Raw genomic sequence first — 26,128 nt, forward strand, 5'->3', positions numbered from 1 at the left:
CAAACATTGGGAGAGGGGTCCCAGGGCAGCAGGGGAGGAAATGGTTAAAGTGGGTGTAGGCGTATTATAAACACAATGTAGGGAAAAACTTCCGTCACACACAATCACAACTGTGAAGAAAATAAAATCATGAGTGAGAACAAATCATGGAAAAGTTTGCAGTTTTGAACAAACATCCAATCAGTTTTTGTTTAAAGCTACAGAGGCGTAATGATACAGATATAGGTTTGTTCAATCAGAGTAAATACACAACCCAGGCAAAAAATATATATACTTTTTCTCTTTCAAATATGCTAAATCTTCAATAGTATATTGTAAATACATATTTAAAATGTATACAAAAGTCACACTTTAACCTTTTAAAAAAGTACACATTAAGCACATTTAAAAATAATTGTACTGTAATATACTTTCAATAAATATAACATAATCAAAATAAAAATAGTACAGTCGGTCAGAGACCTAGTGCAGTCAAGGGCAAGGATGTCTATTATGCAGTTCAACCATAATTTATACAAAGAAAAAAACAAAGTAAAACGTGAAGTGGTTAACGTCCTGAGGTGCGCCTATAATTGTTTTTTTAAACTACAGATTAATACCTCTATGAGTTATACGACGAGGTAGTAAATTCCAAGCAGTAATTGCCCGAAAAATAGTTGTATGTTTGAGGAGATTATTCTGGGGGTTGGAGGTATCAAGTGATCTAAGCTAGCGTTCATTGTGCGATGGTTGTGTCTGTCAAATGTATGAAATACATGAAATAATCAGGTGTCTGATTAAATACTACCTTTCTGAAAAAGGTGAGAGGGCAATAGTGAAGTTGAGTTTTCATTGAGAACCATGACAGGTGAGAGTGCGTATAGGTGCAGATTCACATTTCTGTCTCACAATATATTGTTCCATGGTACTTTCTTCCTCCCCTAATTGGAAGATTCATGACATTGTTGAGCATACTGCAACTTCAACACCGCTCAGAGTCAAACACCTTTTTGCTCAGAAACTCAATGTTTTACATTACATCACATTTCATTTAGCTAACGCTTTTATCCAAAGTGACTTACAATCAGTGCATTCACCCGTGAGTACGAACTCAGAACATCAATAATCAAGAAAGTACAATTTCTTCAATAAAGTTCAACTATAAAGTGCTATCAGTAAGAGACATTTAGATCGACTTTAATAGCACTAGAACGCTGCTAGTTTCCTTATTCAAGGTGTAGTCGAAAAAGATGTGTTTTTAGTTTGCGACGGCAGATGTAGAGACTTCCCGCTGTCCTGATGTCAATGTGGAGCTCATTCCACCGTTGAGGAGCTCATATACCCTCGCAGCCACCATCTGTTGTTTTTTCTTCAAAGTTAGGCTCAAGTGCTTTTTAAACTTCACTGTCAACTTTCACATGAAATATTTCTACATGAAAATTATTGAAAATTGATATCTAGGAAAAAAGCATGTGGGAGGGAGGCGCACTGCCCTGACAAATATTGAATGAGAGTGCGTTATTTTCTCCAGAGCGCTGTTCTCACTGCAGTGCTCTGGTTATTTTTTCCCACTCTTTGCCTTAATAATAAATAAGCCCCACGGGTCTTTACATCTGCTTATCACTGCTGCCACAGTAATCTGACACAGACGTGTGCTGGGCCTGACATTTAAACAGAAGACAGGGAGAACATTCCTTTTTCCCATCCTGGCAAATCTGTTTGCAATTAGCCGTGTCAGGCAGATGCAGTGACCAAATCCATAAGCTTCGCTCAGGAATGGCTTGGTCATGCAAGGGTCAATCACGCACTTCATTATTTCAGAGGCAGCTAATGCATTCGCGGTACAGCAGTTATGTGAGAGAAGAAAGTTTAAAGGTCAAAGTTCAGGATTTTGCAAAACCTTTATTAAGTTGGTGTGTAAAGTCCAATAATTTAATAGTAACTATACTAGCTTGTTTCAAACTAGTGAGTCACTAAATTGGGTCTTTTTACGTATTAAACTAGCAGTCTCTCAGTATCTTATGATCAAAATCGATTCCCGATTCAAAGTTTTTTCTCGATTCAGTTTCAATTCAACTTCAGGATCTGCTCCATTTTGCTATGCGCAATAAAGCAAGTGTGACACATTACAGCATTAGAGCAGACTTAAAGTGTGTATGGAGCTTTTATATTCAAAAAAATGGCATCTGCTTAGTGCAATAATTTAACACGCAAAGGCATATGGTCACATGTATTCATGCTAAACTTGCACAAATAAACTAATTTGACTGAAAAGCTTTAAGTATTTCTGAATTCCCAGTGACTTCAAGAATAACAAGTTAAACCAAAGATGTAAAAATGCTGCCAGTTACACACTAAATGAGAGGCTAGCTCATTTCTCAGAAACATGCCAATTTAAAAAATAAAGCGTACACTAAACAACACTTAAAAATCGGCGATTTGTGTGATTTTGAGTGACGCACCACTAGTCATTTAAGAATAAGCATCACTCGTAGTACGTACGTTTAATAAGCCTCACTGCGACCTTAACTGTGAACTTCAACCAACATTGCATGCCCATGCACATATACAAACACATACCTTCTTAGAAAATTGTAAATATTATCACATTAAGCTGTTTGTACAACCCAAACACGGCTGGTAACATTTGAAGTTCAGCATATCCCTCCAGATTTATGGTGTTTCTATCACGGATCTGGCTTGAGGTTTTAAACTGTCAGGAGAAAAGCTTTAAGGGGAGAGAACAAACATATGGTTTCTCATGGATACTGTACATCTGTGTGTAGCTCTTGTGTAATTAACATGCTTGCTATAATAACTAACATGTGGGGAAGCATTTGGGTAAGCAAACAGCTGGATCATCATACCAAAGACATGTTCAACATATATTCTGTTTCATGTGGCTAATGGAAATTATTTGATACAATTAGTTAATTGCTTGAAACAATATTTTCAAGAGGGATTTCATTACACAGCTGAATGACTATTCTGTGTTTCTACTGGATGCCAAGCACTTTTTCAGAGTGTGAATGTTTTAAATACTGTAGTCATTAATCACATCACATGTACACAAAGCTCCTCCCTGCTGTGTGATCTACTGTGTCGTTTGCGTGACAAGTCATTTTCTCTTTTTCCATCCCTTTTCTACTTCACCGACATGCCTCAAACCACCAATCTCTCTCTACATCCTGTGTATTGAAAGCCCACTCCATGCATGTTTAAGTCAGGATGTTTTTTTTTTTTTTTGGTTGCTTTTGTACCGCATCCCTCCTCCCTCGTTTTCCTATTTCTCTGGGAAGTCCTGGGTTGTGGTCCAATCATTTTAGTTTTTATTAAGATGTGGCGATAACGTGGCAGGTTGATTGCCACATGGAGCCACATGAGGAAAGGGTGCGGCGAAGACCCTCAATTAGGCGTCATTTAAAGAAGCCTGCGCTAGATAAAGCAATTACAACATCACTGCAGGGAGGCTCCATGTTTAAAATGCAGCATGGCATCAGGATGTACTACTGAGGAAGCCAAAGCGCTGTCTACCAAAGGCTTTCATCCAACAATAATATGACAGGCAAATCCTTCCAGGCTGGGGGGTTTTAAACGAGAAAAAAAACTGTGGGAAAGTCAAAAACGAAACAAAAAACAGAGGTACTGCTCATGTTGTCACTTTGCTATGCATTTAATGAGCTTGACATTTAAAAATGAAAACAAAGATGTGGCTTCGGAGTGACATTATGAGTTCATGTCGAGCTCTTTCCATGCATTTCTCATCACTTTCTCCCCCAGAAGATATGTTAATGAGTGTTATCATACATTTCATACTTGTGGTCGCCTGGGACCACAACTTGCTGGTGTTATCTTTATAATTGAGGAAACTAGAAAGTAAAGCAAAGATTTATGTCTGTGTGCAAGCAGATGGAAGAAGTCCCATGGCAGTACAAAGTAACCAAGCCAACACCTACCCTCTCTGAAAGGATGCATATTCTATCTGTAAACATTTAGCATGGGTTGAAATGCATTTGTAGACATATAAGGTCTTTGTGTTGCCAAACCTACACAGGAAACCAGCTCATGCCACCAAACTATTACGTCATTCTAATAACCAGACAATGACGCTATTCTCTTAAAATCTTTTATAAATGCCTAAAATGTGTTACTGCTGAAAGTTGAATTTATTGAAATACCTATCCCTCCAGGAACAACCACACCTCTTTGAAAAGCATGAAAGGGCATCGGAGGGTCAGTTACTGCACATCTTCCGGCTGTCATGGGTTAAAAAAACACATAACTGGAAGTTCTCCGTATCACATTTTGCACATGTGGTTTCGCGGCATTCATACTGTACGCACGCTCCTCTGTCTGCACTCTGTTTTGACTGATGCCGGTTTCAAATCCCACAGTAACTCGATAAGCACGGCGCTGAACCGTCCGCGCACCTGTTGAGCATTCGAGTACTCTCAGCCTTTTTCAAACATTGCTGCTTATCAGCAGCTGCTGTTTGCGACGTCTTTTCGGTACATAGGTGCGGGCGTAAGAGAAACTGTTGCAAAGGTTCAACGTTTGACTGACAGAACAGTATTCACAACACCTTATTCTACTTTCTGTTTGGCCTCCACTTGTTGCCATTAGTTTATTTTCATCTCAGCTGAACAAATTCTATCAGATGTGTGCCCTCCTAACCGCGAGACGTGAAACACTACGGGATGCTCTACAGTTGCCCTTCACTTAAATATAGCATAAAAGGGCCACAACATAAACATGATGAGAGCTTGTAATTGTTCTTGATTGCCAGCATCTAACACGCTGATTACCAGCATGCATAGGCTTCCCTTCAAGCAGGCTTATCAGGGTGTGCAACTGTTCCCCTCAGCCCCAGCCACAGGAAACAAGGGGTGGGGTGTTTTCAGGAGGGCGGTGGTGAGGGAGGAGGAGTGTCTATGCACTATCATCCTTTCCGTTCCAGTTCACACCCCCACGATGCAACACGGGTGTTGGGAATTAAACGTGGAGGACTAAATGAATCCTGTGACGCTGGAAGTGATATGTTTTGCCGTTCTGGTGCTGGCGCATGACGACGTCTGTGTCACGCAAGATTTCTCAAAAGCTACAGTCAAGATTGCTATTGAATGTGTTTTGCTCCGAAGAGGATCATGCCTGAGTCCAGGCCTCGGGATTCTTCGTAGATCTTTCATTTCGCTCTCAAAATGCACCGTAAGCATCCAACTTTGAACGTTCAAAGTTGTTCTATACCCTACATTACACTGATCTTAAAGGGCTGCAGTTGCACATGCAGATAATGACATGGAGAGCAGGAAAAAGATACCGTGGTCTCAAAGCAAACAGCCCAAAAATGTTCACAGAAAATAAAGTCATCACAGTCTCAAAATCCTGTGGGATACACCGAGTCAAGCATCATCCTCAACTCATAATCTTACTTTGAACACCAATTTAGTCCATGGCCCCGTCACCTTTCCTCGAGCAATCATATGAAAAATATTAGATTTAACGGCAGATTGGCAAACTGAGGACTTCATGCGTGTCAGAGGAAGAACTATTTCCATTAATTGTCTTTTATTTCAAAGATGCCACATTTACACAAATGTCACATGATCAAATGTGCAGATTGACATGGAAATTTCTGAACAGATCCTAATCTGTGTGATAAAATTATGACTTTTACTTGTTTTTGGTCATTACAATGTGAACATGTTAATGGGAAAAAGGCAAATTAAATGTTACAAAACAACACATATTTTCTTTAATAACAGTTTTCGTAAGCAAGTGAGAATATAGTAGTGAAAATGTCTCACTTGTCTTAGAAATAATTTTCAGAACAAATACAAAATGTGAGGATTTGTATGAGGGACATTAAATACCATCTCTTCAGCTCGGGCCTTTTAGTCTAATCTTCTGGTTTCTTCTGAAGAAAAAGAAAAGACCAGCTTGTTTCTCCTCACTACCATGCTTTTCATCCTTAGCTTCAACAGCAGTCCCCCTCTGAGCGTCTAATATGGACGACTTCTTTGACCCCCGTAAGCCAGCTGACCCCTGCTCCGATAGTCACATTACGCTTAGTTTAAATAGCTGCAGTTGCGCATGGAGATAATGACACATGGAGAGCAGAAAAAAGCCCAAGCATCTTCACAGTAAATAAGCAGGACATGTTTTTGTGGAATATTAACTCTTCACATTCGTCGTCACAAGAATGTCAACACCTGCTCTCTTGAAGAACCGAGTAGACAAGAATCCTGCAGCTGGAAATGTGAAATATATACCGCGCGCAGGAATACAATCCCATCAGTGTCTAATCCCAAAATATGTGTTTATTTTCCAAGGGATTCCGTGCTTGTTTCTCAGGTGTACTACTTGAGAGGATAGTAGTATTTACACAGACTGAGACTCACTGCAGTGGACACACACACACAGTTTCATAACTGCCATAACACAAGTGTCTGTTAAATCCTCGTGAGGGGCGACACTCACACCTGTCAAAGTGTCCTTGAGGAAAACACTGAACTGTATCTGCTCTATGATCCAAGCTGGCCCTGACCTCTCTGCTGACATGCATTCACTATGTTGTCACAGAGGGACAGCCAATGTGTCCAAAACTGTATTATAATGTTTAGGTCAATACTTCTGGTCTTATGTGTAGACGTCATTGGTTAAAGCTCTGTTCTTACATGCTGGTATCAGGCCAATAGTAATCCTGTGTATTCTCATCCAGTAATTTGATTCTTTTTAGATTGATTTGTTCAACATAATATGGTTTAATACGTAACATTTGGTGCACTTTCACAAATTATGAATAAGGATTACTACCTATCGAGGTTTGGGTGATGTTTGTATGGCTGTATGCTCCAGGAAGTTACACTAGCTCAGTTCTCTTATAATGAAAAAATATACGAAATACAATGCTTGACCTTCAGTGGACATTTAGTTAGTTCCTTTATCCAGTACCACTGTAAACTCTCAGCTACACCTCTATAGACGCTGGTTATTTTCACAGATACAAGGTATTTTAGTCAAACATGCAGTATTTTTAACTTCCAGCTTCTGGCATTCTGAGCTCCTCAGGCAGGGCGAACCTGCAGCGCTGCTATGAACCTGCAACAGATTGAAAACAGAAACAACACCCAAAGTTTCCCAGTGGATGCACTGGCTTCATAGAAGACTTTAAAGTGTCTTCACTTTTGAAGCAAGGTCAACATCACCGGACCTACTCCCCTGCAGATATTTATTGGGGCTCGTAAATCAGTCAGAAACATTCAAAATATTGCTCATGCAAAGCTCTCGAGAGCTCACGCACATCTGTGTAGATACCTGTTTGTGATGTTACTGCACCAAACAAAAGGCAGTTTGGAATAATAAGAAAAAAAGGGCTGAGGTTTAGCTGTCACGCCAACAAGCCTGTTTCTAATCAGCCACATACATATCTCCTTATGAAGGAATCCTCCCAAGGAATGTGATGTTGATATCCTGAGTACGAAGCTTCACAGGAGTGCAGAGGTCTGTGTCATGTAGTATAAAAGGAGGACTCCTTGTGAGGACATACTGGTCCTCATTAGACATGTTAAAAAGTGAATACTTTGAGGATGGGGCACGCAATATTAGCGATGCATGTGGAGTTGACCTTTGCATGTGAAAGAGCTGAGCAAACAACCACACAGAGGAATGTCCATACAACAACATTAGCTGCAAAGCGGTGCCCCCCACACAAGATAAGAGTAGAAACCCTGAGTGAATGTTTGTTGATAGATTTAAACATTACATGCAACATTTCTATCTAATGTACGACTTTTCAATAAATAAAGTGAACCTTTTCTTCATAAATGTCGAATAAATGTACAGTATCTGCTCGAGCAGCTCAGATAAACTAATAGTTTTCCTGGGCTTTTCATCAAAAGGCTTTGAGTAGAACAATATGAGGCAAATGCAGTTTGAACCTCAGTTTGACTTTTACATGCGGCAGACCAAAGTCTGCAGGAATGGCCTGACGCTGAAAAACTAAAGCAAACTAAAGGAGGCGTCCATCATCCAGCCCCTTTGCTATATGATCCCTCACACTCACCAAGTTGTCTTGCTGCTACGATGAGACTCAATCTGTGACAGATGGACCAAGTGAGTAAGTATCCACTATACAGCCAGAGTGGTTTCACAGCATCCCGGACATCAGAGAGGTCTGTGTAGTCATGTAAGCGGCATGGGGATCCCAGACAAAGGATAGAGCTCATTTGGGCCTGATGGCTTGTATATTTTCCACAAATCTACGCGATATGCTTTATGGTGCATATTTAAACCATTAAGCGATTTATCTCTGCTCACTCACGTGGTTGTGAGTGAGCAGAGATAAATTGCTTAATGGTTTTGCTGGAATGTTTCTAAAAGTTCACATGGAGGCGAGATTACAACTGATTTGAGCTGATAAACAATTGAGCTGTTTAGCTCAGTTGTTTTTTCTCAGCTTTGTGGCTTTAATATTCAAAAGTGTTTAATGTGCTCAACAAGCCAACACGTTTATTTCCACTGGCGATGATTAGGATTGTTTGTTGAAATAACCTCAATATTCCATATATAAGACTGACGGAGCAATAAAAGAAAAAATAATTTGACGTCAATCCAACAGGTGGCAGCTTACGGGTCTGACAAGAGGAGCCAGTAGAATAACAGATTCCTGTGTGAACTGGTCACGGTCCTGAGCTGACCCACATGTTCAAGAGACAACAAAGACATCACTCGCAGCACGCTGTCGTACCAAAGTAAACATAGAAGCCACTGAAGTCCGTCTTCAAGTTTCATTCATATGATGACGTGCAGTGGAAGCAAGCCAAATGTTCAATTATGGCTTTTAGTGGAGCAATGGCTGCTGCTTTTGTTCAGAGGTCGTAAATGTTACATGATTTCCGATGTGTGATTGCACAGACTACAAAAAAATCTGACCTGTATCTGACTTAGGATGACATATGAACATGGCCCAAATCAGAACTTTAAAGATCAGATTTTATGTGATTTGTGCAGTTCATAATGTTAAGAACCAAAAGAGTTGTCACACATGCATAAAGAATAATCAGATGTTGGCTTGTGTTGCCTGCAGTGTTGATTTAGCATATTGTCTCCTGTCTGTAGCTGCATAGATAATTATTAAAAAATACTTAACTTCAATCAAAGCCAATCTTTGCACACAAACTATGAACATATAGAGATGTGGTATATATTAAATTAAAATATTAAAAATTATTACTTATACCAGTGACATGTACATGAAGTTATTATCTTTGTTCTCAGAGGTTTTATGAATATTATACCTTTTAAAATGATCCAAATAGGCCTTGTGATTGAGGAGATAATCAGAATGTAGCATGGGTGTATTAACCATTCGGATTTTTGGAAAACAGGGCTTATTTTTAAAAAGAAAGCAAATAACCATACTACCATCCTGCAGAGATTCCTGTTTACGAGGTGATAAAAGCATGTTACACTCAGTCATGTTTCTTCGGGAGGTCATGTAATGCAACAGCCGTCGGGCACTGGTACCTCTGGGATACTCTGCTGAGAAATGTGAGACTCAGAGCATTTACTGTTGTTGAGCAGTCTCTTGACTATATAAACAGTTCTCATGCTCTCGGTCAAAACTCTGACAGATTACCGCTGAGTGGAGAAAACCTGATCGTAGAACTACAGACATGAAAATTGGTTCAATAATTGCAGATTAGAATTTGACTATTACACAAACATTTCCCAGGATTAGATACTCTGAAGGCAAAAATAATCTGTTCGTTAAATGTGAGATGTCAAACGACCACCATGTGTGTTGTAATGAAAAGACTGAAAAAAAAATGTATTTTTAAAGAACACAAAATGAGAAAATGCAAATGAGGAAGTATCTGCGACCGTCATGAGTAACTGTAGCAGGTGGAACACAAATCCTCCTGTGCTCTGCATGTTTGCCGGTGAGCTCATTTGTTTTAAAAATAAAAAACAAGAAGAAAAAAAAACCTGACCAACCCAATGAAAAACCCTCCTCTCTGCCAAATATGACAACAAAACGCTAGAAAGCACATGCTCAGCACGAGTGGATTAGTTCTAGGAGTGTCGCAGAGTTTTTGATATCACTCAACATTTGGAAGTAATTTCCCAAAAGGGTCTGGGAAATCATTCACTGAGCTCGGCTCCAAGACAAACAGAAATGTGTTGCTGGCAGTGATTAACAACTCTGCTCATTCATAAAGCTCTTGGATCCAAACGAAGGACCTCTGGCCTGAGGTAATTTGTTGAGAGGCCTCAGATTGTCACCACACTCCCGGGGGGAGCCATTTACTCAGTCAAGACCTACAAGCCAATCAGAGGCGATTGCTTGGATGGTTTCCAGTGGGAAAGGAAGCACATGCATGTACTGTATGTAAGGGCAGTCGGTGGAGGGCGTGAACTATGATGCAACATGATCACAGTTACTCACATTGTCTGTCGGGGTCACGGATGGAGCACCAGTGTCGATGCAACGTGATAAAACTACCAGAGCACCCGAGAGGCCACATCTGCCTCACCGAGATTCAGTAGTGGAAAGTTGAGATAACAGCAATCCTGTACTCAAGCACAGTTTTGAAATACTTTTACTTGAACACTGTGTTTTTATGCTGCTTTGTATTTTAATTCAACAAAGAAATTACATTTCTACACCATAGTACATTTATTTGACAGTTACCGTTTTCATGATAGTGAGGGAGAGAGAGGAGATTTGTGTTTGGGTCACTTTGGGTTACTGTACATATTATATTGCTGTTTGTAGTAATTCTGCTGTATGTTATGTCTCGATGCATACTGTACATACTATATTATATCTCTATGCATACTGTACATGCCACAGCAGCATAGTTGCATTCATTCACACTCTACAATTATATATTCTTTGTAAATTGTTTTGTTTACTGTATATTTAACAGAGTTACATCAATTGTTGGTCGTACTCAACTGGTTTATTGTTCAATCGGTGAATTAGTCTTTCTTAGAATATATCTATATCCACTTTTTCTACCTTTTGCAGATTCAATGCTTAACTGCATTTTGTTGCTCTGGAACTCAGTGTGTGCAATGACAATAAAACAGCTATTTTATTTTATTTATTATTATTTTGTATGTATATCACTGCATATAATTTGCAATTGGATATGCAAATTAGAATTCTACACACACAAAAACATGCATGGACAGACACATTAGCTCCACCTCAACCAGCTACAACATTAAAAAGCTGCTTGTACATGAATGGATTAGTTGTAATCTGTCCATACACCATCAAAGTACTTTTTCTACTTATTCGCTGCTACTTCTGTACCTTTATCTGTATGAAAAAAACTTAAAAAACAGGACTTACTTGTAATTTAATATTATTTACATTGTTTCATCACCACTTTTAGTTCAGAAATGTATCCAAAACAGCAGGTGCATTAAAAAAAAAAGGTTTAATATCAAGGGAATAGTTACTGAAGTCTTCTGCATGAAGAAAGAGGAACAGTGATCAGTAGACCAGACAAAAGAGGAATCTCAAAAACTGAAATTGTATGAAAGTTACAGAATATTGTCTTCAGCAAACAACAGATTCTGTTTGAAAAGTGATTGATTGGTTTATCAAGCAATGGAGAACGTTAGGTTGACAAGATGAGGTATTACTTTAATCATCCCCGATTAGATACTCACAGTTAACTTGTTTTATCTGAGTAAACAGTTCTTTTTAAATTTTCTTTTTCTAATGTAAGCCATGAAAGAAACGCACCAGTCCCCACATTTAATTTAAATCAACAAACAAAACTTTGACAGTGAAAAATGAGTTGGAGCAGTCATTAAGTACTTCTCTCATGTCCGCTCATTGGCCGACTGACATTACGTTTGTGTTTTGTTTGGTCCACTGACGCCCAGAGAGGAAACCCATCCCCGTGAGCAAAGTCCATGAGGGGGGTGTTCCCCACCAAGGCCCCAGGATGCTGCCCTGCCATTGGTCACCACCAAACCTGCATCAGTTTAAAACCAGACACCAGTTTCTTCTCTCTCTCTTCACACAGCACGACCCCTAAAAAAACACAGATAGGGAGACTGTGAGAGATAAGTTGGTCTCAGGATGCCTGCGTACGCCACCAACATGAGGATGAAGCTCCCCATTGTGGCCTTGGCCTTGGAGATTATCACCATTATCCTGTTTGCTGTGTTTGTGGTCTATGATGATGGGAAAGGCCACGGGCACGACGCACACTCCAATGAGACTCATCAGGAACAGCCCATGGATCTCTACCCCAGTAAGTCTACGGGCGGCTGCTAAAAGAGGGATGCTCTGCTGATAATCAGTTTTTTATCAGATGGTTTTAACACATTGCCTTTGTTGCAGATTTGATATTACAGAGAGAAAATGGCATCGTTACGCAGATTTTTAGTAGAATATGACACAATTGTGTGTGTTGGGAAATATGCTGAAATAAAGAATAGTTTAATTTAAACAAAGAATTGATCCATAAATCTCCCATATTTCCAAGCTTTAGTTCTCTAGTCTTTACCTTTGAGGAGATAAGTGAACTAAAATGGCGTTCCTTCATTGGAAGAATGTTAATTCTGTTTTAAGTGTCTAATGTTCCAATTATTGGCAAACAGAAATAGAAGAATTTGAAGTCTGTTTCCAGAGCAGGTCTGCTGATTGCAATAAGGAGTCATGGGGTCACATTCCCATCTCTCACAAAGTCTATTCATACACATGCAGCTGAAGAGTAAAAGAGGATCCTGCAGGGAAAAGTGTCAGGTCTCATAGAGTGGAGGTCACATGTGATTTAATCTATGTGTTAAACGCACAGACAACAGAGAATAATAGCAGAAGGTATACATGGCAGAAGAATACTGTGTTTTCGATTAAACTATGGTACTCATTAAGCATAGAGCGGCTTCTGCAGTTCAGTGGTGGTTGCACCTTAAAAACTTATCTGGATTAAAGTGTCCCAGCTGTTGAATGTCCGCTCAGTATTGGGTGGGGCAGGTGTGCTTCAAGTAGATTAGCTCATTGGTCATCTTCTGCATGTATCTTATACTTCAGATAGGATAGGCTACAACATACCCAGCAACATAGTCATTAAGTGTGGCTTCAGCCGCATGGGGTCATAGACCCCATGCTGCAAGCACACTTCATGTTCTCCTGCGGGCTTATTATTATTATTATTATTCTTCTTATAGTCAAACCACTACTCCTCCCAGAGCGTTGCCAGCACATGCGCAAAAATTACATCGAAACGTGCGGTTTGCGCGGGAATCGTGAGGTATGACTTTTCTAAGAGATTCGCCCGTACGTTTTCCCGAAAAATGCAAAAAACATAAAAAAAATTTCACGAAACGTTCGTAGAGGGTGGCGCGCCAATTAACAGAGTGAGAAGAAGCGACAGAAACTGTTAAAAAAATAAAACGTATTTTGTCTTTACTCCCACAATGTTCACTCTTCATACACCATTGTTGGATAGAAACGTTGGAAATCTTGTCTTCTGTCATAAACTGCGGTCGATAGGAATCCAACAGATTCAGACGTCTTGAAATCGGACTGAATGTGAGAGCAAGTCCACCTCGCTCTGCCATCCGCCGCCATGTTAAATCTCCCTCCAAAAGCACGTCTCCCCTGAAGCTCGTACCTGATTTGTAAATCGCCCGTACAGACACATGTTTTATCGTACAGACTCGCCAGTCACAGTATCTGTTCATCAGGTCTTCCTAACACTCAATATGCGATATCGAAGCAATAGTGGCTTTTAAAGTACCATTTTTTTTAAATAGTTTGAAAGGAGTTCCACAGTATTTAGGTCTATTAAGCTCAGCGTAAGGAAGTCCCTTTGAAGTCATCACCATGGCAACCTTTGATCTAACGACCCACAGGTGTTCTCGTTAGGGCAGTTTAACAGACACGCAGACACTTACACACGCACACACAACACAGATGACTTCTGTCTCTCTGTCTGTTTGTCTCACACACACAGACACACATACACACACACAAACAAACAAACAAACACATACACAAACACACACACACACAAACAGACACACAAACACACACACACAAACAGACACATACACACACACAGACACACACAAAGACGTTTACGTGTGTTTTATATTGTGTAGTTGTCAACACTGATCATTAATAAGGTCATATGATATTTCATATACGTTTGTGTGTGTTCAGGACGTTCAGTAGTTTATTTCCTTAAGTCCACAGTCCAGTCTGCCTCTAATCAGTCTGCTGGCGCTAACTTGGTCACCATGACGATGGCAGCACACAGGTGCTTCATATCAGCCAATCAGTTTAACACACAAACCAACTCAAGTGCTTTGGAGGAGAGACGGGCGTCAGAAACAAAAGCTATATATTGCGAGGTCTTACGGCAGTAGTAGCCACACTTTCAAAATTTCTTGCGAAATTTTCTAGTTATTATTATTATTATTCTTCTTATAGTCAAACCACTACTCCTCCCAGAGCGTTGCCAGCACATGCATAAAAAATACGTCGAAACGTGCGGTTTGCGCGGGAATCGTGAGGTATGACTTTTCTAAGAGATTCGCCCGTACGTTTTCCCGAAAAATGCAAAAAACATAAAAAAAATTTCACGAAATGTTCGTAGAGGGTGGCGCACCAATTAACAGAGTGAGAAGAAGCGACAGAAACTGTTAAAAAAATAAAACGTATTTTGTCATTACTCCCACAATGTTCACTCTTCATACACCATTGTTGGATAGAAACGTTGGAAATCTTGTCTTCTGTCATAAACTGTGGTCGATAGAAATCCAACGGACTCAGACGTCTTGAAATCGGACTGAATGTGAGAGCAAGTCCACCTCGCTCTGCCATCCGCCGCCATGTTAAATCTCCCTCCAAAGCCACGTCTCCCCTGAAGCTCGTACCTGATTTGTAAATCGCCCGTACAGACACATGTTTTATCGTACAGACTCGCCAGTCACAGTATCTGTTCATCAGGTCTTCCTAACGCTCAATATGCGATATCGAAGCAATAGTGGCTTTTAAAGTACCATTTTTTTAAAATAGTTTGAAAGGAGTTCCACAGTATTTAGGTCTATTAAGCTCAGCGTAAGGAAGTCCCTTTGAAGTCATCACCATGGCAACCTTTGATCTAACGACCCACAGGTGTTCTCGTTAGGGCAGTTTAACAGACACACAGACACTTACACACGCACACACAACACAGATGACTTCTGTCTCTCTGTCTGTTTGTCTCACACACACAGACACACATACACACACACAAACAAACAAACACATACACAAACACACACAGACACACAAACACACACACACAAACACACACACACAAAGACGTTTACGTGTGTTTTATATTGTGTAGTTGTCAACACTGTGATCATTAATAAGGTCATATGATATTTCATATACGTTTGTGTGTGTTCAGGACGTTCAGTAGTTTATTTCCTTAAGTCCACAGTCCAGTCTGCCTCTAATCAGTCTGCTGGCGCTAACTTGGTCACCATGACGACGGCAGCACACAGGTGCTTCATATCAGCCAATCAGTTTAACACACAAACCAACTCAAGTGCTTTGGAGGAGAGACGGGCGTCAGAAACAAAAGCTATATATTACGACGTCTTACGGCAGTAGTAGCCACACTTTCAAAATTTCTTGCGAAATTTTCTAGTTCTTCTTATAGTCAAACCACTACTCCTCCCAGAGCGTTGCCAGCACATGCGCAAAAATTACATCGAAACGTGCGGTTTGCGCGGGAATCGTGAGGTATGACTTTTCTAAGAGATTCGCCCGTACGTTTTCCCGAAAAATGCAAAAAACATAAAAAAAATTTCACGAAACGTTCGTAGAGGGTGGCGCGCCAATTAACAGAGTGAGAAGAAGCGACAGAAACTGTTAAAAAAATAAAACGTATTTTGTCTTTACTCCCACAATGTTCACTCTTCATACACCATTGTTGGATAGAAACGTTGGAAATATTGTCTTCTGTCATAAACTGCGGTCGATAGGAATCCAACAGACTCAGACGTCTTGAAATCGGACTGAATGTGAGAGAAAGTCCACCTCGCTCTGCCATCCGCCGCCATGTTAAATCTCCCTCCAAAGCCACGTCTCCCCTGAAGCTCGTACCTGATTTGTAAATCGCCCGTACAGACACATGTTTTATCGTACAGACTCGCCAGTCACAGTATCTGTTCATCAGGTCTTCCTAACGCTCAATATGCGATATCGAAGCAATAGTGGCTTTTAAAGTACCATTTTTTTTAAATAGTTTGAAAGGAGTTCCACAGTATTTAGGTCTATTAAGCTCAGCGTAAGGAAGTCCCTTTGAAGTCATCACCATGGCAACCTTTGATCTAACGACCCACAGGTGTTCTCGTTAGGGCAGTTTAACAGACACGCAGACACTTACACACGCACACACAACACAGATGACTTCTGTCTCTCTGTCTGTTTGTCTCACACACACAGACACACAGACACACAGACACACACACAAACAAACACACACACACAAAGACATTTACGTGTGTTTTATATTGTGTAGTTGTCAACACTGTGATCATTAATAAGGTCATATGATATTTCATATACGTTTGTGTGTGTTCAGGACGTTCAGTAGTTTATTTCCTTAAGTCCACAGTCCAGTCTGCCTCTAATCAGTCTGCTGGCGCTAACTTGGTCACCATGACGACGGCAGCACACAGGTGCTTCATATCAGCCAATCAGTTTAACACACAAACCAACTCAAGTGCTTTGGAGGAGAGACGGGCGTCAGAAACAAAAGCTATATATTGCGACGTCTTACGGCAGTAGTAGCCACACTTTCAAAATTTCTTGCGAAATTTTCTAGTTCAGTATTTCTATCACTATTTTGCTTCCTTCTTTACTTTTTGATCACAAAAATGTGTTAAGGTCTTCACCTTTGAAGACATGTTAATCCTCTGCTTCGTATCTAATACGGTTTTCCCAAACCGTATTTCACAAAAATGTTGATGCTGCCATGATAAGCAATCCTAAAATGAGTCACATGCAAACATCCAAGTGAGATAACAATAAGCCGTTTCTTTTTTAAGTTTACCTTCATACTGTTGAAAGACATACCTGCAAATGCCTAAAAAAAAGTATCAAGTATCAAGAATTAATATTCTGTTGAATGAGCCATGACTATTTATAATGAAATTGGATAACGTGAAGACTTGCGGTTGCGTGCAAAGAGATCAGCCTGCCAGACATCTGTAGTTATGGGATCAAAGGAAGACGCATAAGCAGAGCCAGGTGCACTGCTCTGGAGTGAGTTAAAGCTATGGCGGCTCAAATCAATCATCCAATAATGTCAATGACAGACTAAACTGCATTTCTAATCAAGACTTGGGAAATCGTTTTATCTTAATGAGTGGATTTGAAGAGTAGAAATATTAAAGACAACAGAGGAATCTGCTGCTCCAGTATTTCAAACAATTCAATAATGAGTTGTGTTTTAGCCCCGGTTGCACCCCTCCCCTACCGTCTGCACGGCAGTAGATCCTGAGGGGATTCTCTCGTCATCGTATTGGCTCACCCAGTTCTTCAGGAGATTCCTGAGTTTTACCGAACATCTGGGCGTGGTGCCAGACACTGTGGCTGCTTTCCAGCTTTACATCCTCCCTATCCTCAAACTACCGTTCACTAGAAGTGGCTACTACAAGAAAAGACAGTCTGTGTCAACCGACTGAGTTTGGGCGGGGGGGTCAAAGTACAACTTGGAAGGGAAAACAGTTTTTTGTTCACAACAGCTCTGTGGATGTGAGCAAAATCAATATTTACACCTGGATTTGCTGTTGACAATATCAGTGCTCAGTGCGGACCACATGTGCTCAATCATACCGACTCATTCTACCATTTGTTTGGCTCCCACCATAAGGGACACTTCATATTTTATTAATTTGTACTATTATAATTTTATATGTATATAATCATTATGTTTACACCTATTTGTGTATATAACAGTCCGGTCTATTCTTTTCTTTCATCTGACCAGCTTTGTTGACCTTGTGCCTTAATATATCTACGTGTAACTACAATGTAAGAGATGCAAAAAAAAAAAAATCCTTGCATGTGCAGACTTGGCCTTTAAAGCCGATTCAGATTCTGTTTGAAAAGTGATTAATTGCTTTATCAAGCAATGGAGAATGTTAGGTTGACAAGTTGAGGTATTACTTTAATCATCCCTGATGAAACTGATGATCAGATACTCAAAGTTAACTTTGTTTTTATCTGAGTAGATTTGGGTACATTTTCAGATTAAAGTAGTAAAACATTAATCCCTTTCAATTTTGAATTACTACCCCCTAAAACCACTAAAATGATATACTAAATATGGAGCAGCCAGACAACTGTTATGACTTAGTAAGTTTGTGTTTTTATCTGATTGGTTAATGGTTAAAGCAGCCTACAGTATAACAGCTGTTTAAGTAAGCAGTTTTTTGAGACCAGTAAAACACGACACGGTATTTACTTCTTCTTGCGTCTTCGAATTCTGCCTCACAATAGTAGATGTATTCATTTTTTTCATGACATATCTCAATGTTAAAATTAGCTGACAAACATGTAAATATTGCTTGTGAAAATAGATCTGGATGAATTTAATCTCCTTCATAGTGACTGACTGTATAAGTGCTTGCAAGATATTCTGTGTTTTATATGAAGACAACATAAATATGTAAATAAATGTTTTCATCCATAGAATAGTGTTTTTGTTTTTCTCATATCTACTGTATGTATGTAATTGTAGTTTTAGATTAGTGAAGTTAAGACATGAGTGAAAACTGTTTGATTGTTTCATAATTTGAAAGCACTGAATCCAGTATTCAGGGTTTTTTCAAATTATTGGTAATATATTGTCACTATAATATGTAATGCATAAAATGTTATGTTTCATGTTATTTAAAGGAATGGTTTTGTAAAATACGATTAGTTGCTTCCTTGCAGAAAGGTAGATGTCACTTTGTTTGGTAAATATGAAGCTAAAGCCAGCACATGGTAAGCTTAGCTTAGCACAAAGACTGGAAACAGCACATGCCAGCGTTCACTCATTCATAAACACATTCAGCAATTCTGAAGCTAACAAACACACTCACAGATAGATGGCACAGACATTAATTGTCCGAGGTAACTTCGACATATAGACTGCAAAGATCAAATCACTGAAGTTGTGATTAGTGAACGCTCTACGTGATGACCGCCCCACTGAGCCACAGACACAACAATGCTGTTCATTGGGATGTTTGACTGCGGACAACGTCATATGCCATTTTAGCAGGCGTCGCCCAACCAATGAAACCTGTCTGGACACCAGGAAATGCAACACATTGTCTCTCAGCTTACGTACACCGCCACCTCAACGTATCTATCAATTTCAATGCCCAATCAATGCCCAGCTAGTTCTACGTAGATCTGCCTTAACAGAGATAATATCCTCTTAAGGAGCCTTGTTTTGTTCTCTTATTGCTGAAAATATAGTGGAAACACCATGAACTGACAATGAAATGAATTCCAAACCCTGTTGTCTTTGTCCGACTATTAACACAGAGCTATAGATAAGTGTGTGCTCAACCTAAAGTAAGATGTGTTAAGAATATATGCACTTAATAGGAACAGGAACAGCAGAAGCATTTCCCCAGAATCCCATTCCTAGTGTGATTGAATTGCTTTTGCAGCTAACAGGTCACGGCTGACAATACAGCCCCTGTGGAGGGAAGTGATTCAAGGGAAGTGAAGCACAGCTTGAGAACTGCTCAATAAATCACAGAGTCAAACTGAATACCACTATGTCAGGCAAAGTGCTACCTTCTAATAGAAGGCAGAGTAAAAGAAACGTAAAGGAAACATGAAAGTGTTTCGTGTAATTACATTTCATGTCAGCATTTAGCGGAGGCTAAAGTGGCGCTCTCACAACAAAGCAGCGCTCGGTCATGGAATCAGCAGCAGAACTGACCTCCCTTCTCACATCTCCAGTGTTTCAGGATGTCCACGTCATGATCTTCATCGGCTTTGGGTTCCTGATGACCTTCCTGAAGAGATATGGTTTCAGCAGCGTTGGCCTCAACTTGCTCCTGGCTGCCTTTGGCCTGCAGTGGGGCCTTCTCATGCAGGGTATCTGGCACCTTGAAGATGGCAAGATCAAAGTTAACATCTTTAAGTATGAATGCCTTTCTATGCACATTTTGGTTTACACAGTTACTCCCTGATTCATATTTATGCACTTATACATACACCACCAACTAAGTAGCTTCTCAAAAAAAACAGCTAGCGGTCATGTTGGCTGCTGAGTAACTCTAACAGATTGAGGTTCAATGATGAATGTTGAACTGTGCTGGTCTGGAGATTACTGTTCCAACTCTTCTCCTTATCATCCTAGAATGTATGTTTTTCTAAAAACTTGTTTTCCTCACTATCCTGCAGAATAATCAATGCAGACTTCAGCACAGCTACAGTCCTGATCTCCTTCGGAGCTGTTCTGGGTAAAACCAGCCCTATCCAGCTCCTCATCATGACCATAATGGAGATTACCATCTTCTCCATCAATGAACATCTGGTGGCCTATGTCCTCGAAGTAAGCAAACAATGACACATGCATGTGTTGATGAACTAGATGAGCAAAGTACGCTGTTGATTGCGGCATTGCGTTGATTCCTTGTGTAAACTGAATTTGAATGGAGTGAATCCCCTTTTCTTTCAAAGGCTAATGACGTCGGTGCATCCATGATCATCCATGCTTATGGAGCCTACTTTGGGCTGGCAGTGGCTCGAGTACTTTACAGACCGGGTTTGAAAGGCGGACATGATAATGATGGCTCTGTTTACCACTCTGATATGTTTGCCATGATTGGTAAGAGACAGTTACGTTCAAACTAACGTTATAGCACTTAGTAACCCTTAAATGGGACTTTCTTACAGCACTTTGGAGTTTAACTTTCTTGAAGAAATTGTATTTTCTTGATTCTTGATGTGAGTTTGTACTCATGGTTGAATGCACTTATTGTAAGTCGTTTTGGATGAAAGCGTGAGCTAAATGACATCTAACGTAATATGATATATCAGTCATCTGTTTACATTTTTAACAGTGATATGAGTTTTATTTGGCTGTGATCTTCTCTCACTGGTTCATCACTGGCGTCCTGAACATGTACAACTTATGTCACCTAGTGGACATAAATAACCATGCAGCCTGCGCAGTGATGCTGAGGAGATACTGACCTCAGGTGGTTTCTTCATCACCCTCTTCTACAGGAACCGTCTTTCTGTGGATGTTCTGGCCCAGTTTTAACTCGGCCATCGCAGAGCCCGGCTTGCCTCAGCTCACAGCGGTGATCAACACCTACCTCTCCCTGGCTGCCTGCGTGCTCTCTGCTTACGCCATCTCCAGCCTCGTGGAGCACAAAGGGAAACTGGACATGGTCAGATAACTTTCCACTCATATCTAATAGCACTCGTTCCATAATAAAACATTACATACTTATTGACTTTATTTATATACTACAGGTGCACATTCAGAACGCCACCTTGGCCGGTGGCGTTGCTGTGGGAACATGTGCCGACATGAACATCGGCCCATTTGGGGCGATGCTGATTGGATTCGTGGCTGGCATCGTGTCCACCCTGGGCTTCAAGTACCTGACTGTAAGTTACAAGTCAAAGCAATGGTGCAAAAAAAAAAAAAAGGTTGATTTTAGATTTATGACACAATGATGAGTCAATTAATCTATTTAGAGTCCCCCCCCCCGCCCCCTCCAAAAAAACCTACTATATATATTACTATGTCATGATAGACTCATTTTTCCAGTAATGTTTAAAGAAAAATGTAATAGTTTTGGTTTTCATATGTCAATGTTTTCCGGTTTTCTACTCTTCTATGATAGTAAATTGAATATCTTTGAGTTTTTGGATGGTTTGAAAGCATTACCTTTGGCTCTGGGAAGCTGTGATGGAAAATGTGTTACCATATTTTGGACCAACAACAAACAAAGAAAATTTTAGGTAGACTAATTGATAACAAATTCTGACCCAAAAATGACTTAGTCAGCTGTTTTGAAAATGTAAATGTATGTTCCAGATTTTAAAAAAAGTCTTTTTTCTCCTCTGTAGCCCATCCTGGCATCCAACCTGGGCATCCAGGATACCTGTGGCGTCCACAATCTGCACGGCATGCCTGGCATCCTGGGTGGATTGGCTGGTATCGTGGCTGTGGCTTTGGGAAAAAAAGAGGGGTAAGGGCCATCCTTATTGCCACAGATCTCACGTATACATGTGACTATATGTTTCTGTGTGTGTGTATATATATATATATATATATATATATATATATATATATATATATATATATATATATATATATATATATATATATAGTAATTTCATATCTTGATGAGGATACTTAGCATGTTTTCTGGCAATTCAAAAACTAACCACATTTTTACATGTATTCATTTGACAAATGAGCATAATCTTATTAAACCATCAAGTTTAAGGTCAAAATGATCAGACTTCATGAGAAATCTTAGTTATCGTGGGCTTTCTATTTTCAATTTAGATGATGTAATTGTACATCACGATATATAAATATATGATTTCATCACGATACTATTCCATGGAATAACAGTCAATTATCATATTTAATTATCACCTAGCATATAACACAAAACAGTATTGTAGCCTTGAAGTAATGTATGCTTTAGTTGAACGTCAGCGCTTACATCCCCGTCTTCCCTCCTCCGCTCCCTCAGAGGTGATGCTGCCATGCAAGCTGCTGCCTTGGCTTCCTCCCTCGGGTTCGCTCTGGTTGGAGGGGCTGTTACAGGTGGGTGGAGATGAAACATGAGGCCATCAACGTGACACAACAGTTAAATTCCTAAGTCACTCAACTTTATCAATCCTCTTGTGATTTCATTCCAAGTCTGAGCATTCAAACAATGCCTTTTCTTCTTCAAGGTTTCATAATGAAGTTGCCGTTCTGGGGCCAGCCTCCAGACCAAAACTGCTTTGATGACTCTATATACTGGGAGGTAAGAAATCCCATTTCTCATCAATAGTATGTCTAGTTCTTGACTGCCGAGCATCACAAGTAATATTATTATAAGGTTATTATATGTGTGGTTTTGGTGTCGTATGAGATGAAGGTGGTTCACCTCATCATCACAATCAAGATTACATTGAGTTTGTCCTGTACTGCTTGTTTTCTCTTCTGCTGGTAAACCAGATAATAGTTGTACGATGTCCATATGACGTTCACCCATGTCTTATGTAGGTCTCTTTCATTATGCTACGGACAAATAATTTGGACGACATGTTTTCCAGGTTCCTAATGAGGAGGAGGAGGAGAACGAGGAGCGCTTGGCTCACGCCGATCACTCAAAGAACAAAGTAGACGTTTAAATATCTGCTCACCATCCATCCAGCTTGAAAGCTTTGAAGTAAAGGACTATTACCCTGCTCCACCATGCCTACTCATATCAATTTGTCAATTTTATTAATGTAAAAAACATTTTTTGAGATAATTTGCTGTACTAACCAACACACGTCAATTGTTAGGTGAGTGAAGACATCTACAGCAGTGTATTTTTTTTAGTACAGTTCACATTTGAAGTTAAGGTGGGTAGTGAACGTTTTACACGACAGATTCTCCAAAACATACAAGTAAACCATTTACATAAAGAAAACAGCTTTTTTTAAAATTTGAACTAAGGACTGTTCGCGATTGTTTGAAAATTGTGATCAATCATTTTGAAAGCACAATGGGTCACTCCATAGATCCAATGCTGATACACAACTACAAACTTTTTCTTGATGTCGTTTTTATATCATACAATGAAGCATTAAAGCATGTTTTAAGATATTAGTATAGTTTGATATTTTTTCTTCATACATTCTTTTATTTCCAGACACCTCACATTTGTATTTTGGCTGAGGCTCAGGTCAAAGAGGAGTTGAATCTGCTTTGATCTGCTGCTTTACATCACCTCACTGGAGCCCCGTTCTTCTGCAAGAAGTCAGAGTCAGACTGTGGGAAACCAGCAGTGAGGCTCTGACATGGGCAGGGATGCTCGCATAATATGTTGTAACTAATGAACCTTTGCGTCGCTTATCCCCCATTGCTTACAATCTTTTTCTGTCTATCCAACGGCAGCTAAACAATTTCTTTAAAGCAAAGAGGAATGCATTTAGCATTAGACTGGCTGTCACTGGGCACGCTAACGTTATTGTTTTTGTTTTTATATCCTGTGTATTATTATTACATGTACATATAGTTTAGCTTTTAGATTAATTAACATGGCCAGTTTTATTGAAGTCCTTTACCGTTAAAAAAAAGAGCAACCGGTACTGAATATTTTTCAGATGCCTAAAAGAATTTAACAAGAACTTACACAAATAAATAAGAAAGGGCTGGCATTTATAGAGGATGGAAATGTGACAAATAATACACTTTCTATACAGTTTTCCTTGTGCCATTATATAATTTTCAGCCCCTTGTCTCTTTAGCTGAGTCCCTGTTGGATTATTTTATTTTATTTGAATGAGTTTAGTTTAGTTTTGAACTGTGCCACTTGCAACAAAAACCTCTTGTGCATTGAAGAGCAGCCTTTTCTTACTTCTCAATATATTTTTAAGATGCATGGTGTCTGAGTAATGAAGGAAAGACTGTTTGTATTTAACATTAAACATAGAATTGCAGGGCAAGATGGAACTGACTACACACATACAGTCGAGTTAATCAATATGTTGGTTTGTCAAATGATGTATTATGTCCAGAACACATCACGATTTTGTATTTTTATACATTGGGGATGTGCTCATATTTGTATAATATACTAATACTGTCATAATAAATATGGTTTTGTACAATATCAGCGTTTCTGTGTTTTGTAGTAGTAATCTTGCAGATATTTACTAAAATGTTAGTTGAATAACTTCCTTACATTTGATTGTAACTTTGCACACAGACTTAATTGTGCCAAGTGTAGCTTTGAGTAAAATATCTCATTGCATCAATGCTTAGTATATACACTCAGCAAAACTGATGTGCAATACAATCATATTATTATTGATATATTTTTATACTATTAGCAGTTTAAAAAAGTCATTCTTAGGTTTTAAGTTATTGAAGTTATTGTGTGTGGAAGGAGGACCTAGCAAAGTAAGTTTTTCATTGTACGGAGTAACTGTCTGTGCACATATGACAATAAAAATGTAATGAAACTTGAATCAATTATCATGAAATGTGGTTCAGACATTTACGTCCTCTCAGAATGAATGACATGTGTGATCTTGACTTCACCTCGAGCACCACCAGCAGGACAACATTGTTATTGGTCCAAATGTTATTACTTTGTGTTGAGCACCATTTAGTACAGAGCTCAGTGCATCAACCAACACTTTTATGTATTAGTAAGCATACGTAACTAACTAGTAACGAGAAAGATATTGTAGCCGAGGGTTTATCTTCCACCTACACTTTACTATAATAATAAAACAACAACACGATGCTCCGTAGTTTGCACAAGACGGCAAGCACTTCAATTCTTGTCACACACCGTTAGAAAATGTCCTCTTCTCTTTTATTTCTGTTTTTCCCTTCACAATAAAAGCCCCAGGAACATACATCAGACCACTGGTTCATAAACACCTGTTTAAGTACTCAATATATTAGCTTTGGAAAAAAAAATAATTAAAATTAAAAAACACAAGTTTATATGTAAAATGTACAATAAAATGTACGACATTTTGGTCACAATATTACAAATGAATCATTTAGCCTTAACATCATACACATTTCGATGGTTATACTTATTTCAAAGCAGTAATAGACTGCATTGATTTGAGCTCACTTGTGGTGTGACGTTGCTTCTATCTTCAAAGATGCAGCTTTAACTCACAGTGCACAGCAGCAGCTCTCCTTCCTCCTCTTCCCCACTTTCCTCTTCCTCGGCGCTGCTGCGCTGTCGTCACTCCGTTGTTTTGAACGTACGTGACGCGGTGCATCATGGGATACAAAATGTCTCCCAAGAGTGCTGGCTAATGCTAATTTGCGAGAGATAATCGCGAATAAATATATTTATATATCACTGTTCTTTCTGCTGTTAACGTGTCAGTGTACATATATGGTACATT

General features: G+C 39.5%; 1 protein-coding gene and 1 long non-coding RNA gene across 3 annotated transcripts; one reads left to right on the top strand and one right to left on the bottom strand.

Annotated features, from left to right (window-relative positions):
• The first annotated feature begins 12,015 nt into the window (after window positions 1-12,015).
• rhag (Rh associated glycoprotein) lies at window positions 12,016-24,833 on the top strand. 2 transcript variants are annotated; one of them, XM_068576547.1, is made up of 11 exons: window positions 12,016-12,257; window positions 19,979-20,162; window positions 20,426-20,576; window positions 20,705-20,852; window positions 21,254-21,420; window positions 21,506-21,643; window positions 22,109-22,230; window positions 22,747-22,820; window positions 22,952-23,025; window positions 23,318-23,433; window positions 23,902-24,833. In XM_068576547.1, exons 1-10 carry the CDS (start codon window positions 12,083-12,085, stop codon window positions 23,393-23,395), a joined length of 1,311 nt encoding a protein of 436 aa, XP_068432648.1. In that variant the 5' UTR covers window positions 12,016-12,082; the 3' UTR covers window positions 23,396-23,433; window positions 23,902-24,833. The 2 variants fall into 2 exon arrangements, with proteins under 2 accessions (XP_068432648.1, XP_068432647.1); XM_068576546.1 differs by having other exon boundaries at window positions 23,318-24,833.
• LOC137785385 (uncharacterized) lies at window positions 22,084-26,101 on the bottom strand. Its single transcript, XR_011077499.1, has 3 exons — window positions 25,894-26,101; window positions 22,717-22,811; window positions 22,084-22,211 (listed from the first exon to the last, which is right to left on the bottom strand). It is a non-coding gene; the product is annotated as an uncharacterized lncRNA (long non-coding RNA).
• Window positions 26,102-26,128: the final 27 nt, after the last annotated feature.

Source organism: Clinocottus analis, unplaced genomic scaffold (assembly GCF_023055335.1).
Source record: "Clinocottus analis isolate CAN_PGR_092001 unplaced genomic scaffold, fCliAna1.0.p SCAF_15, whole genome shotgun sequence".
Classification (NCBI taxonomy): domain Eukaryota; kingdom Metazoa; phylum Chordata; class Actinopteri; order Perciformes; family Cottidae; genus Clinocottus; species Clinocottus analis.